This window comes from Chiloscyllium plagiosum, chromosome 6 (assembly GCF_004010195.1).
Source record: "Chiloscyllium plagiosum isolate BGI_BamShark_2017 chromosome 6, ASM401019v2, whole genome shotgun sequence".
NCBI lineage: Eukaryota > Metazoa > Chordata > Chondrichthyes > Orectolobiformes > Hemiscylliidae > Chiloscyllium > Chiloscyllium plagiosum.
This window is the reverse complement of record NC_057715.1, coordinates 81,205,111-81,219,337: the sequence shown is the minus strand read 5'-3', so window position 1 is coordinate 81,219,337 and position 14,227 is coordinate 81,205,111. Positions and strand designations below refer to the sequence as shown.

At 38.2% G+C, this 14,227-nt stretch overlaps 1 protein-coding gene across 5 annotated transcripts in view; it reads left to right on the top strand.

The window, feature by feature from the left end:
• The window catches only part of atp8a2 (ATPase phospholipid transporting 8A2), a 567,355-nt gene that overhangs the window by 545,730 nt on the left and 7,398 nt on the right, over positions 1–14,227 (top strand). For all 5 annotated transcript variants that reach the window (XM_043691978.1, XM_043691979.1, XM_043691980.1 and 2 more), the window contains one exon: positions 6,848–6,936. In XM_043691978.1, the coding sequence (XP_043547913.1) occupies positions 6,848–6,936 (89 nt within the window). The remainder of the gene's footprint in view (positions 1–6,847; positions 6,937–14,227) is intronic.

Here is a 14,227-nt window from a genome sequence, read left to right as displayed (position 1 = left end):
ATGATAAGGAAGTCCATGGGTCCCTCACACTCACTGAAGGTGGGGTGGAGCAGATAGAGCAGGGGGGTAACTGAAGAAGCCAGAGGGGTTAATTTGCATTCCAAGATGATCCTAGAATAGTAAACAGTTTTACCATTTGGGATCAGGACCAGATTGTGCTTAATGTGGTCCCCAGCAAGATCAGGTGACAATTGGCTAAGCCAGTTGGTTGCTATATGTGTTGAAGTCCGCATCTCTTAGAATTATTGAAGACAGATGAGAACTGTCCCTGAGGAAACAGATAACATGGGAAAAAGTAGTGGTTTTAATGATTGAGCAAATTAATAGCTGCAGAACTGTTCTCGTGAACAGAGAGCCAAAGGCTAGATGTTTGTGATTTTCAAAGTGAACTGAAGATTAATATCAACAATACTGCCCCCCCATCCCCTAAAGAAAAAGCATGTAAAGTTGGAACAGGGAAGAGGTCTGTAGGTGGAGAGAAGAGACAGGATAGATATAGGAAGGTTGTTCCCAATGGCCACGGAGTCCAGAATCAGGGTCACAGTCTAAGGATAAAGGGCAAACCATTTAGGACTGAATTAAGAAAAGATTTCTTCACCCAGACAGTGATAAGCCTGTGAAATTCACAGAAAGCATTTGAGGTCAAAATATTGTATGATTTCAAGAAAGAGTTGAATATCACACCTGGGACGAAAGGGATCAAAAGATATAGGGAAAAGTAAAGCAGGAACAGGCTGTTGAATTGGATGATCAGCCATGATCAGAATGAAAAACAGAGCAGTCTCGAAGGACTGAATAGCCTACTCCTGCTCCTATTTTCTATGGCATGGAACTGATCCGATTGTCTTTTCTTTGATTGATATGAGGAGAATAATGAGATCACCATGGGTGACAAGAGTGAGAGGATAGCTGTGAATTTGAATTGGCGTGTTTATGTGGAGGGAGAAAATAAGGAAATGAAGTAAATTGAGAGAGCATAAGTTAAAATGGAGGTTGAAAGTGTGATACTTTGAGAAACAGTGACAGTAAAGAAAAATGATAGCTACAGTTGTAATTCTATTTTGTTGAAGTGCACATTTCTACCCTCTGAATTTAGAGAAATGAAGTAAATTAAGAAGAGAAAGCATATGTTAAAATGGAGGTTGAAATCACCTAGAATGAGAACCACTCCATGCAGAATTTGAGTAGAGAATGAGGATTTCAAATGAGAGGAAATGATGGAACTGGGTGACATACAATTCATTGATAGCATTATTGTTATCTTAATAAGTGTTAACCTTACCGGGACACAATTTAAAAAAAAGGTTTTGAAATTGATCAGTAACTCTTCCATCAACTTTAGTGACAACATTTCACCCCTGCATAAACTGAGTTTCAACCAGCTTCAAAAATGAGCATTAGCACTACTACAAGAACATATGCATGAGTGATGAGTGAAATGCTCCCTTGGATGCCCTGAAGCTTTCGGCACGATCTTCCATCTGATTTTGTTTCCATGTCTCCATGACATTCTCAAACATTAAAAAGTGCAAAATATAATCCCCTTAGTCTGTCAAGTGGGACCTGTGTCCTCACCCAGAAGACAGCATGATTTGCAACAGACACACATATGTGAATATTTTCAATCAAATGGAATGTGTTCTTGTAAACCAAGCATTCTATAAATGTCCTTATTTTAGTTTTTTTCCAATGAATTTTGTATGGTAAACCAACTTTAAGTGAAACAGTGACAGTAAAGAAACATTATAGGTACAGATATAATTATTTTGTTGAAGTGGATGTTTCTACTTCTTGAATTTAGAGAATCGCTTGTGTTCAAAATATTAAACATAACAGTATTTGGAAGCAATTGTGTTAAAATGTTTTCTTTGTTAATTATTAAGCAGAATGAGTTTACTGTTCATGTATTTTACAGGGAGAGAAAAACAAGAGTCCTAGAACTTGCTATCTTTTAAATTGTAGTTGGAAGAGTATAACCTCCTGTCATCTGGTGACTAGAGGCTGTAAAGCAATTACTGATGTCTGCTAAATTGAAAACCTTTGAAGCTTTTTTAAACTCCGCAGATGAAATAAGGAAACAAGTTTATCTTTGCAGCTAGTTATTGAGAAGCTATTCTGTGCTGATTGTATGTTTTTCTGGAAACTGATGTATTACTTTAAACTATATTTACTATCCTGCAGAAAATATTTACAGATATATAAAAAGATATGTAGATCTTCAAAGTAGCCTTCTGCGAGAACTGAACAACATAATATTGTTTTTGTTTCAGTCATCACCTCTATTTTTTATTTTTCATTTTTCAGAGTGTCAATATCTTTCTTTGATATCGGTATGTCAGTATAAGAATTCTTAATAGAACTCTACTCCTGTTATTAAAATGTTGTGATGTTTTCAGGACAATGTTTAGTTGCGGCAAAACAAATGGTAGATCTGATTTTCCTCTGTGCATATCAACATGAGTAATGTCACATAATAAGTAATCAGCCAATGTCCCAATGTATAGAATAAGTTGTTTTTTGAACATGTGGAGTACTAGTTAGCCCACCCATTTGGCATTCAGGTTTAAAGGAATACATATATTTAAACTGCAATGCTACATTGTGTTCACAGAGGGCAAATTAGGTAGCTAAACAAATTTTACAACTTTGCAGTAGAACAGTAGACATTGCTGGAAGGTGGTTGAATGGCATAATTTTTCATAAACCTGACTACAACCTGCTACGGCTGGTGTCTGTGCACAGAACCACAGCCGACTTCATGTACTTCAAGAGGAGCTGATTCATGTCCTTAAAAAGCGACAGGTGCAAAGTTGCAGAAACAACAACCCTCGCCAGCCTTTCTTCTGCTGACATTTGCTTAGCTATGATGGCAGAGATAGGTCAAGAGGAATTACAAAAACACTTGAAAACCCATTTTATTTTATGTGTATGCATTGCACAGAAGCTTTGGGCCGTATGTGTATATAATTGTTTGAAAACTTGTTTCAGCTGGGAATATGTTTCAGTTATTTTGTTTACATGTTCATTTAAAAACCTTTTCATCCGCATGCTTCCACACAGACTCGCTTCGCTATCAAAATGCTTTCATGGAGATCATGTAAGATTTGCATCTCTACCACCCAGACTTGCTTTATATTGTTTTTATTTCACTAATTGCTCACAGATTCTCTGGGTGGTCCATCTGTGAACTAGATAATAGTGTGGCTAAATCTGTCAAATGTTTTCATGTCTTTTTAACTTGTGCTGCTGTGGTTTCCAACTGGGTCTAATCACTGTGATGTTCCTTTTCTTTGTTCTTCCACAATTCCTTCACACCTGCTTATACTCTGCTATAGAAGAATTCAGACAGGCTTCTGTCGGTTTTCTCCTGCCCTCATTTAGAAGATTCTCTGAATTCTAAGTGGCACAGAGGTCAGGGAAAGACATGGGCTGCATTGTCTGTGATTTGTGTGTGTGTGCATGTCCCACATGCAGCCCTTCTTTCCTCCTGTGGCCTTGCTGGATGTCCCTTCTGACTTATGTGCTATTTTGTGTGGAGCCCTTCACTCTCTGAGAGGATATGTGACTGTAGTCTGCTTGTTTCTAATTGGTTTGTGTTACAATATTTATAGAATTGGATCTCATAGGTTCTGTGACTTTAAAAAGATGGTGGTAAATCAAAACATCATTTTTCCTGTTGATTTATTTAATTATTCTGGATGTCAACAGAACATTCTGTTTAACATCTTTTGAGTTGTTCTGGATAATGTAATTTGTATACATCTGGGGCTTTGTCAATCCAAATCCACAGAAAATACCAATCCTCCTGATCTGTGTATAAATCCTAGTCAGTCACCTCATGAATACCAAAAGGGTATCTCACCATTTCAGAGGCTCTGACCCCCAGCAATGACCTATCCACTACTCTGGGTGCTCTTGAAGTGCTATTTTCTGAAAGCCCTTATTGTGTGTATAGGGGAGTTGACTACACAAGTATTTTTGCCAAGGCCAATACAAAACGTTGGTATTAAAGCTATTTTCAAAATCTTTGTTCATTCAAGATTTCAGAGCTGTAGTTTTCATGATGCAGAGGGTGGGGGAGGTAACTCCCTTTCAAATGTTGTAAATAAATAATTACAGTTAAGCCCCTGACACCAAATCTTAATGAAAGCTTTATTTATCCTCTTCATTTGCCCTTAGCAGTCGGTATTTAAAAGCTTATTCAAGCCTTTTTTCATGTTGTGATTCATTCTAATGCTAGTCTTTGAATAAAATGGATACTTAACTTTTAATCATTTTTAGACTACTCAAAGTCCATTGTCATACAAGCCTAATCCTCCATCAAATACCTCTCCCAAAATTCTGATAAATCTTGGTTATTAAGTAGACAATGATGTTGAAAAATCACAATATTAAATCGATTAATATTAAATCGATTGGTCGAGGATATAATTTTGCATCTGCCATTCCAGAACAGACAACTGTGATGTGGCATTCCCACAGGAACATCCAATTTTTCGATTTTAATTTTCTGCCATTTGAAAGCATTGATTTATGTTGATGTGTCCACAAACACCTTTCGAAGTCTTGCCCAAGCAGTTACTCTGCATGGTTGAGCCTTAATGATAATTTTGGTAACAATCTAACTAGGGGAGACAGATATGCCCAGTCATCTCCCCCATTCTTTGTTTGCATGCTCTGGAGTGGAGGCCTCAACTGAGTTTTCCCCCCACCCAACCCTTTCCTTCATTAGCTGATCACCATTGTAATTAATGTCATCACAATACCTACTGCTCCTTGTGTGCTTTCCACTGCTTTGTTAGAAGAAAGAACAATAAAAGACAACAAACTTGTCCCCATTTCACATTGTCAATTGCAGTATCTGTTGTCATCATTCTTACTTAGAAACATATCATCATTCCTTCAGTGTCCAAGGGTCAAAATCCAAGAACTCCCTCCCTAACAACATTGTGGGTCTACCTACACCAAATGGACTGAAACAATTTAAGAAAGCAGCTCGTCATTCTTTCTCCAGGGCAACTGGGGATGGGCAATAAATGTTGGCCCAACCAGCTCACTTCCCATGAATTGAAAATAACTGTCAAAAAGTGATAAGTAATACTTTTTAAAATTGCAATTTTTAAAAAAAAATGCTATACAACAGAGTGCTAAGGAAAAGTGAGCAAAATGATCTCTGGTTTTACTTTTTCAATGAAATTGAATGTAAGCGTGATTGAAATTAATGGAAAATAGATGTTGTTCAACAGGACTTTTAACCAAGTTATATAAATAGGAGTAAAATAATTCAAAACTGTATTCAAAATAACTAACCCAAAGACGGCGAAACAATTATCAAGCAGTAGCTGACCTAACACGGGAAGTTTTTTTTAAATACAGCTGATGCAATCTTCTCATGACATTTTCTCAATTGAAACCTAATGTAGGGTGTGGGACTTATTTAAAGGGAAATGCTAGGAATGAGTACCTAGCCAGATTGTTGTGAAATTGCTCTGTATAAAATATGTTCAAATCATCCAACTGATGGCTCTGTTGACACTCAATTCATCCATTTTAGTGTCATGACCATGAGTGCTCTAACTTACCTTCATTATGCATTACCCATTTACTTCAATCCATAGTACTTTTATGAATTCTTCTGTGCATCCACGTAGTATCTTAAAGGTGATAGCTTGCTAACAGTCTGCATCACAGATAGGATTGCTCTGTGATCCCTCAATAATGAGGATGCTCCGTGATGTTCCACAAATTAGAAAACTGTTGCTCTCTTGCTTTCTTTTGGTCTTTCCATCTGCTATTTTCCAAATGTAAATAATGGATCATAATAGATAAAGCTCACTGGCAACATTGTTGTAGAGATTGCTGGTGCCTGTAGCTCCAGAGATGTTTTTGTTTTAAGGCTACCCTTTTAACAGTAATAATTTGATCGATGGCCTAATCTTAGATTTGGTGTGATTAAGTTCATACTCAATTTTTATTTAGGGAAGGATCAATAACATTAAGAGGAGCTAATTTAGAAGACGAACACAAAAGGACACTAATAAGAAACTCTCAAATAAAAATAAAATAAAATGGTTACTAGAGATCTGAAATACAAACAGAAAATGCAGGAGATACTCAACAGGTCTGGCAGAGAGAGAAAAACATTTAAAGTTTCGAATCTAGTGTGGTCTAGTGAAGAACTAAATCAAGTAATTGATAGGAACTTTCTTAATTGATTTCAATAACCAAACTGGTGCAGATATCAAGACCTTTACAAAGATGTTTTTTTCCTGGAGTCATTAAATTGAAGGTTTGTTTTATTTAACTCCGCCTGTTCAGTGATATTATGACACACCTCTGGAGAAGGTGGTGCTTGAACCCAGTGCTCCTCGTCGAGAAATGGAGATACTACCACTGCACCAGAGGAGCCCCTGAAGATTTGTTTTATTTTTATTTTATTAACTCATTTTTCTAATCAACCTGTTCAGATATGTTCTTACACAACTCTGGAGCAGGTAGGCCTTGAACAGGCCTCTCAGTCCAGGAGTAGGAACTCTACCTCTGCACCTCAAGAGCCCTTTAAGGTTTGTTTTATTTGTGGTCAACCATTACACAGAAACCATGCTCATTGTCAGCATGTGATAATCAGCACCTACTATGTTAATTGTTGACTGAGAAGATTGTCCCTTTTAAATTGCAAACCTAATAATTCACCTGGACTTTGCAATTTATTGTGAACATTTCTCTTAATATGAGTTTATATTCTAGATGTGTACTTGTTTAGGTTAAGACCTGCATGCTAGTATCAATGCACGACTTACCACTTCATAATGTATGGAACTTACATGTGCTTTGTTTTGCTCCATAGTCTGAATGAACGTGCTTATCTGTTAAAAAGAGTGTTTAGGAAAACCCCTTCAAACCTCGTCCGGACCCATTCTGTTCATGGTCTGTCACGTAAGTATTGCATTACCTCTCACTACTGTGATTACACATTTATGTCGTAATGAAATGTTTGTTCCTTCAAAAAAAATGCAAACAGGAGAGTGTATTCATTTTCACTGATTTTTTTTTAATCACACATTCAGTCGGGCCTTTCCCAACCATGAGAACATTTTCATGTGTAAGCAACAGGAAATGTGTTAAAATATGAGAGTCCATGGACTAGTGGCGTACCTTCAAAATTTAAAAAAGCGTCACACTATTTTGCTCTACTTTTAACTTAATTATATTTTTTTCTCTGGTGCTCTGTTATCTGTTGAACTTCGTCAGCTTTTTCACAGTTTTAGTGATGATGTGAATAGGTAGTTGAAAGCTAATTTCAACACCACATAAGACACCATGGTTATGAACAGCCTGGTTCATCTTCAGTAACCAGCAAGATGTGTGGAGTTCGTATCCCTGAGATAGAATTTGTAGTGGAGACTAAAGACAATGATATTGATATTCCCAATATTACCTCTATGACACCACCTCCCCCTGACAGGGGATAGTTCTACTGAACATCTCACTAGATGCCCACTGTCCATGTCAAGATGGGCTGCCCTCCAATGGGGTTCGGCACTGTCCTGCTATGGCCTGCTGTAGGTATTTGGAGCTAAAAGTTATCTCTTGGTAGGCAAATTGGTAATGCACCAGACAGAAGAATTCAACAAAGAATATCTCAGGCTTAACTTCTGCAAAAGTCTGAAATTTTACTTTTGGCTTGATGACAAGTATGGATCCACTTAGTCTGTTCTGTCACCTCCACCCAGGCACCTAGGATAGATTCTTGAGACACTTGGTGCTGGTAACCAAGTGCCTTTATTGGTCAGAGCATTTAGTATAGGAGTTAGGACATCATGTTGTGGCTGTACAGATATTGGTTAGGCCATGTTTGGATTATTGTGTGCAGTTCTGGTCTCCCTCCTATAGGAAGGATGTTGTGAAACCTGAAAGGATTCAGAAAAGATTTACAAGGATGTTGCCAGGGTTGGAGTGTTTGAACTATAGGGAGGGGCTGAACAGGCTGGAGATATTTTCCCTGGACTGTTGGAGGCTAAGGGGTGACCGTATAGAGGTTTATAAAATCATGAGGGAAAAGACTTTGTCTAGGACATTGGCTAGGACAACCTTTGAAGAGTTTTCTCTCAGAGCTCTTGGCCAGGGTTCCTATCCAATTCTTTGGTGGTCCCATGAGATCACATAGTTTCAGATCGCCTGCAGCACATACATTGTGATGCACAAGATATTACAATTGTGCATGGCAGGCTAGATAGACTGGTCTTTATCTCGCCATCTGGCCTTGTATTGATTGTAGTCTCATTATAAATGGTTCGTATTGATATTCTGGCTTTGACTACCATCTAGTCTTTCCAAACTACTCCAGTAACAGTAGAGCCCTAATTCCAAGTTTCTCCTTGGCCAGTCTCTCTCTCTCTGCATCTCCTCTTTTCACTTCTAGCATTCTGAGTCACAAGTCCTTCTCCAGGTTGTGCACAGCAAACATCTACATAAACAAGCCAAAATTAATGTTAACAAGCCAATGCTATACTGATGGAGTGCTGCACTGTCAGAGATACACTCAGATTAAACTTTGTACTAAGGGCTGGTTAACCTGCTTAGATGGATATAAAAGATTGCCTGGTACTATTTCAAAGAAAGAAAAAGAAGTTATTACTGTTGTCCTAGCCAATGTTTATCCCTGAATCAACAACACAAAAACATGTCAATATTACATTTATTGCTGTTTTTATAGAAGTTTGCTGTGTTCAACTTTGCTGCTGTGTTTTCTACATTACAACGTGGACTGTACTTCAAAGAACAATACAGCACACGAGCAGGCCTTTTGACCCATCAAAATTGTGCTGACACCTATTGCCTTTCTAAATTAAAAGCCTTCTGCCTCTATACTGTCTGTATCCCTCTATCCCTGCCTATTCATATGTCTGTCAAAATGTTTCTTAAATGTTGCTATTGTATCTATCTCCACCGCCTACTCTGGCAGCACATTCCAGGCACTTGCCACCCTCTGTGTAAACAAAAAAACTACCTCTCACATCTCCTTTAAAATTACCCCTTTTACCTTAAACCTGTGTCCCCTAGTAATTGGCTTTTCTATCCTGGGAGAAAGACTGACCATCCATGATTTTGTAAACTTGTAGAAATTGAACCCGTTCTGTTGGCATCACTGCATCACAAATGACCATCCAGCCAACTGAGCTAGCCCCTTTTGTAAAACCACTTCAGTAATTAATTGACTGCAAACTACTTTGACACATCCAGTGATCACAATTTAAATACAAGTCAATCCTTCCTTACTGCCTTCTTTTGACAGCCCATGATTCCTCTCTTGCTTTCTCTATGATAATGTCTCGTCCTCTCAGCATCAATTTGCCAACCAATTAGCACTCTTTTCCAGTCGTATAAATTGTGTTTTTTTGAAATTTGGCATTTGTGTTTGTCCTGATTGGTGCAAGATGAAAAGCTTCTCTTCATCAATATTCACATTCACTTTGCACTAATGACCATGGTGGGAGCTCTTAAGGCTGTCAACCAGCAGTGAAAGCTAGCTCATAGGGCTCTGAGATTGGTGGCAAAACAGTACAACACTTAGACAGAAGAGATCATCCCCTCCCCAAAATTAGAGCACTCCAGAGAAAGACCATGCTTCTTCAAAGCGTAATTGTGAACAATATTCTTTTGGTTGACATAGCACCACTTCCACGCTAGACTTTAAACACCACCTCACAGGAATTCATAATAATTATCTGACACTCCAAAACTCCCAACAGAACAAGCAGTTATAGAACATAGAACATTACAGCACAGTACAAGCCCTTCGGCCCATGATGTTGCACCGACCTGTGAAACCAGCCTGAAGCCCATCTAACCTACACTATTCCATTCTCATCCATATGCCTAACCAATGATCATTTAACTGCCGTTAAAGTTGGAGAGTCGACTACTGTTGAGTTGCAGGCAGTGTGTTCGGTACCCCTACTTCTCTCTGAGTAAAGAAACTACCTCTGACATCTGTCCTACATCTATCCATACATTACTTTGCTAAAAGGGGGACTGGGTACAAAATTTCATGAACCAATGGCTAAAAATCATTACACATTTACAGTGCCAAAATTGATTTAATTTCAATGGCTCCTTCCTTCAATTCAGGGATATTTTGTTATTGTTTGTCATGTAATTATCCTCCTCCACCTCCATTATTAATACTAAAACCTTGGGGAAAACTTTATTCTTCCAAACGTTTTGTAACCTCAATAATATTTTCAGCTAATTGGGACCTCAATTTCAATCTGCTCAGTCTGTGGTTTCGCATTATGTTTGTAGGTTACTGCCAAGGAGCCATAGATCTATTAATGCTTACTTTCACTTTACAGTTAAGTAAACTTCCTTCAGTCTATTTAGCTGCAAGGCATTTGCTGTCCTTCAGCCCAAATTCATTTCCCTGGGTAGTAACTTTAAAGAAAGCCTTTTAGTGATAGCTGCCTGTTTACCTAAACGGACCATATGTCTGTTCATACCTGCACATCGGGCCTATGGGAGCTCTCCAGGATATTGCCAGAATAGTTAACATCATGGGGGGAGGTGCTTAAAGATAAATTCAATCCTTTCTTTGGCTAAATGCAACATTAAAGGGTCATTGAATAGTCTTTCAAATCCTGTAACCTTACTACCTTACACTTCTCACCCTTCTATACCTCTGGCTTCCTATATTGTAGGAGAAAGTGAGGTCTGCAGATGCTGGAGATCAAAGTTGAAACTTTATTGCTGGAACAGCACAGCAGGTCAGGCAGCATCCAGGGAACAGGAGATTCGACGTTTCGGGCACAGGCCCTTCTTCAATTCCTGAAGAAGGGCCTGTGCCCGAAACGTCGAATCTCCTGTTCCCTGGATGCTGCCTGACCTGCTGTGCTGTTCCAGCAATAAAGTTTCAACTTCCTATATTGTACATCAAGGACCCTTAATATGAATTTTGTGCATCCCTGGCTAGCAGAAGAGCATCACAAATATTGGACCTCCTTGGTTTTTACACAGCTGTTTCATGTCATGTGACACATTAGCAGCACTGCATTTTATTTTCTGATACCTCAAAAAAAATTTGTGTGTCTGCTCTTATATTTTTCTCTATTCTCTCCATGAGAAATAATCTTGTTCAGAAATCTTGGTGCTGTGATGATAGCATTGTGACTATGCTTTCAAACTGTCTTTCCTTTTTTGGTAAGATTGCATTTTTCATTACTCTTTGATAATCCACAAATGTTAACCTCTGATGCTAAGTGCAAATCCCATACTGTTTGTAGTGAGGCCATGTCATAAGTTACATTCAAGGAGGAAGGAAAACAGTACAAGGTACAAACTTGTGCCCTGCTATTTAGGATTCAGGAAGGGAAAGGGATTGCAGAGATCCGCCAGAAAAGCTTTCTAAGGAATAGGCATCCCTCATGATTTCCGATACCTGACCTCACTAATGACATTTGAAGGATAACTTTATTGAAATAATGAATACTAGACTACGGTTGAATAATGTATCTTTATTTCACATTCATTCAGGATATCCATTGCAAATAACCCATAGCATCACAGCATGATGCATATCAGTTTACATCCTGTATAGGTCTAAGGCCAAAAACTAGTCCTGTCCAATCTTTTGGCAAGTCTGTAACCAGTAATACTAACACTGAGGTGACTGCTAGTAATAAAGGGATAAATCCTTTTGACAACATAGACATATTTAATTTATTTCATGAGAAAAAAATTACCTTTTTGTTGTGAGGTTATTAAATAACTGTTAATAGATTTCTGCATTCATTCTTGGTGGTGATGAGTAGGGTTTATTGGTCGTGTTAGTTACCAAAATGCAATTTGTTTATTGATACCAGAGGTAAGTATGAGCTAAATTGAAAAAAACAATTATAAAGCAACGAGAATTTTCTTTATCTGGTTAAGGATATAGAACATTTGAAGAAGGGAAGGAGAGGAAGGACATTAGTCTGCTTTAAAATCGGAGTAGAATTTTATAGTGTATATTGTCAGTTACATTTATACAATAGCTTCTCAATACATTGCAGTATCCAAGACCCAGCTCCAAAGCCATATGTAAGAAGGGATGCAGTAAAATTTTCTGCTTACATTATCTGCATTTTCTGTGTTGTGAAGACCAGCAATGAAGTTTACAAATTTTGAATTAAAAACACAGTAATTTATACAACTATAAGGAAAGCCAAGGCTACTAAATACAAAATAGGATTCTGAAGTTTAATCATCTTATGCCATCCCTCGGAATCATAGTAATGGCAGGATGTTATTCAGTCACTGGGTCTGCTTCTCTATTCAATTAGATCGTCGCTGATCATCTACCTCAATTCCACTTGACCGTGAAACCGCCATATCACTTGATGTTGAGCACTTTAAATGTCAGGGCATAGTTGGTTATGGAACAAATAAATGGGATGAGTATAGTGTGGTGTTTGTTGGTTGGCATAGCCATGTTGGGCCAAAGGGCCTATTTCTCTATTGTATGACTTACTGTGCTCCATGATATCACGAATCTCACAAAATCTATCAACTCCTGTCTTGAAGATGTTCAACGACTGAGCTTGCATAGCCATCTGGAATAGAAAATTCTAAAAATAGAGCTGAGTGAAGAAATTCCTCCTCACCGCCATCTTAAATGGCCAGTTCCATATCCTGAGACTAAATCTCTTGGTTTTAGCTCATCAGTCAGGAGAAATATCTTATCTATAGTCACTCTGTCACACCCTGGAAGCATTTTGTAGTTTCAATGAGGTCATCTCTCATTCAATGAAACTCAAGAGAATACAGATATTGTCTTTTGAGAAATCTATCCCACTATCCCAGGGATTAATCTGGTGAAACATAATTTCAATGTCTCTACGACAAGTACATTCCTTCTTCGATAAGTGGAGCAAAATTATGTACAGTATTTCAGGTGTGATCTCACCACTTCCTCAAAAAATCTCTCATCAAGTTTTTGAAATATAAAGTCATGCTGACTGTCCCTAATAAGTTATTCTTCTCCAAATGTGTGTAAATCCTGTATCTAAGAATCTTCTCCATTAATTTCCCTACGACTGATGCAAGATTCACCTGCCTGTAATTTCCTGATGAGACCTCACATGTGGCTAAAGAGGATAGAAAGATCTCTGTCAAGGTACCAGCAACCTAATCCCTTGCCTCCTTCAGTATTTGGGATATATCCCATCAGGCCTAGGGATGTAGCTGTCTGGGGATATACTTTTCAAGATACCCAATACCACCAACTTCTAAATTTTAGCATGCCCAAGAACATCACCCTACCCCTCTCTAATCTTACCATCATCCATGTCCTTCTCATTGGTGAATACAGATGCAAAATACTTGTTAAAGACCTCACTCACTTCATTTGGCACAATGCATTAATTGTCTCCTTTGTTCTTGAGTGGAACTACCCTTTCCCTAGTTACTCTCTTGCTCCTGATATGTGTAAATTGATTTGCCAAAACATCTCATGGTGCCTTTTAGCACATACTAATTCCTTGTTTAAGTTCTTTTCTTTTCTCCTTTCTTCATACTCTTAAAAGGCCTTGTTTGATTAGTTTCCTAAACCTTAATTTGCTTCCTTTTCCTTTTTGACTAAACTTTCAACATCTCTTGTCATCCAGAATTCTCAAATATTGCCATCCTGATCTTTCATCCTCATGGGAACATGCTAGTGCTGAACTTTGAATAACTGGCCTTTAAAAGATTCCCACATGCCAGATGTGGATTTACCCTCAAACAGCCACCCACATCTGATTTCTCCAGTTCCTGCCTAACACTGTTGTAATTAGCCTTCCCCAAATTTATTACTTTCACCCGAGGACCAGTCTTATCCTTATCCATAACTATCTTAAAACTTACAGAATTGTGATTATATTCCCCAACCTCTTCCTCACACTGAAACTTCAATCATCTGGCCAGGCTAATCCTCCAGTCCAGGTCGAATATGGCCTCTTCTCTAGTTGGACTACCTCCGTATTGTTTCAAAAGACTTTTCTCCGTACAACTAACAAATTCTGCCTCATCTAAGCCCTTGGCACTGCAGAAATCCCAGTCACTATACACTTTGTCATATCTGCAAATGATAACTTCAGTCATTTAATACACCTGCATCTCTTAGTGACCAGATTGATGACCGTTGATTGTCTTTTTGGCTGTATTGGAAGTATTTTAGTGAAATGGCTGCTCCTGCTTAATTTCCAACATGAAC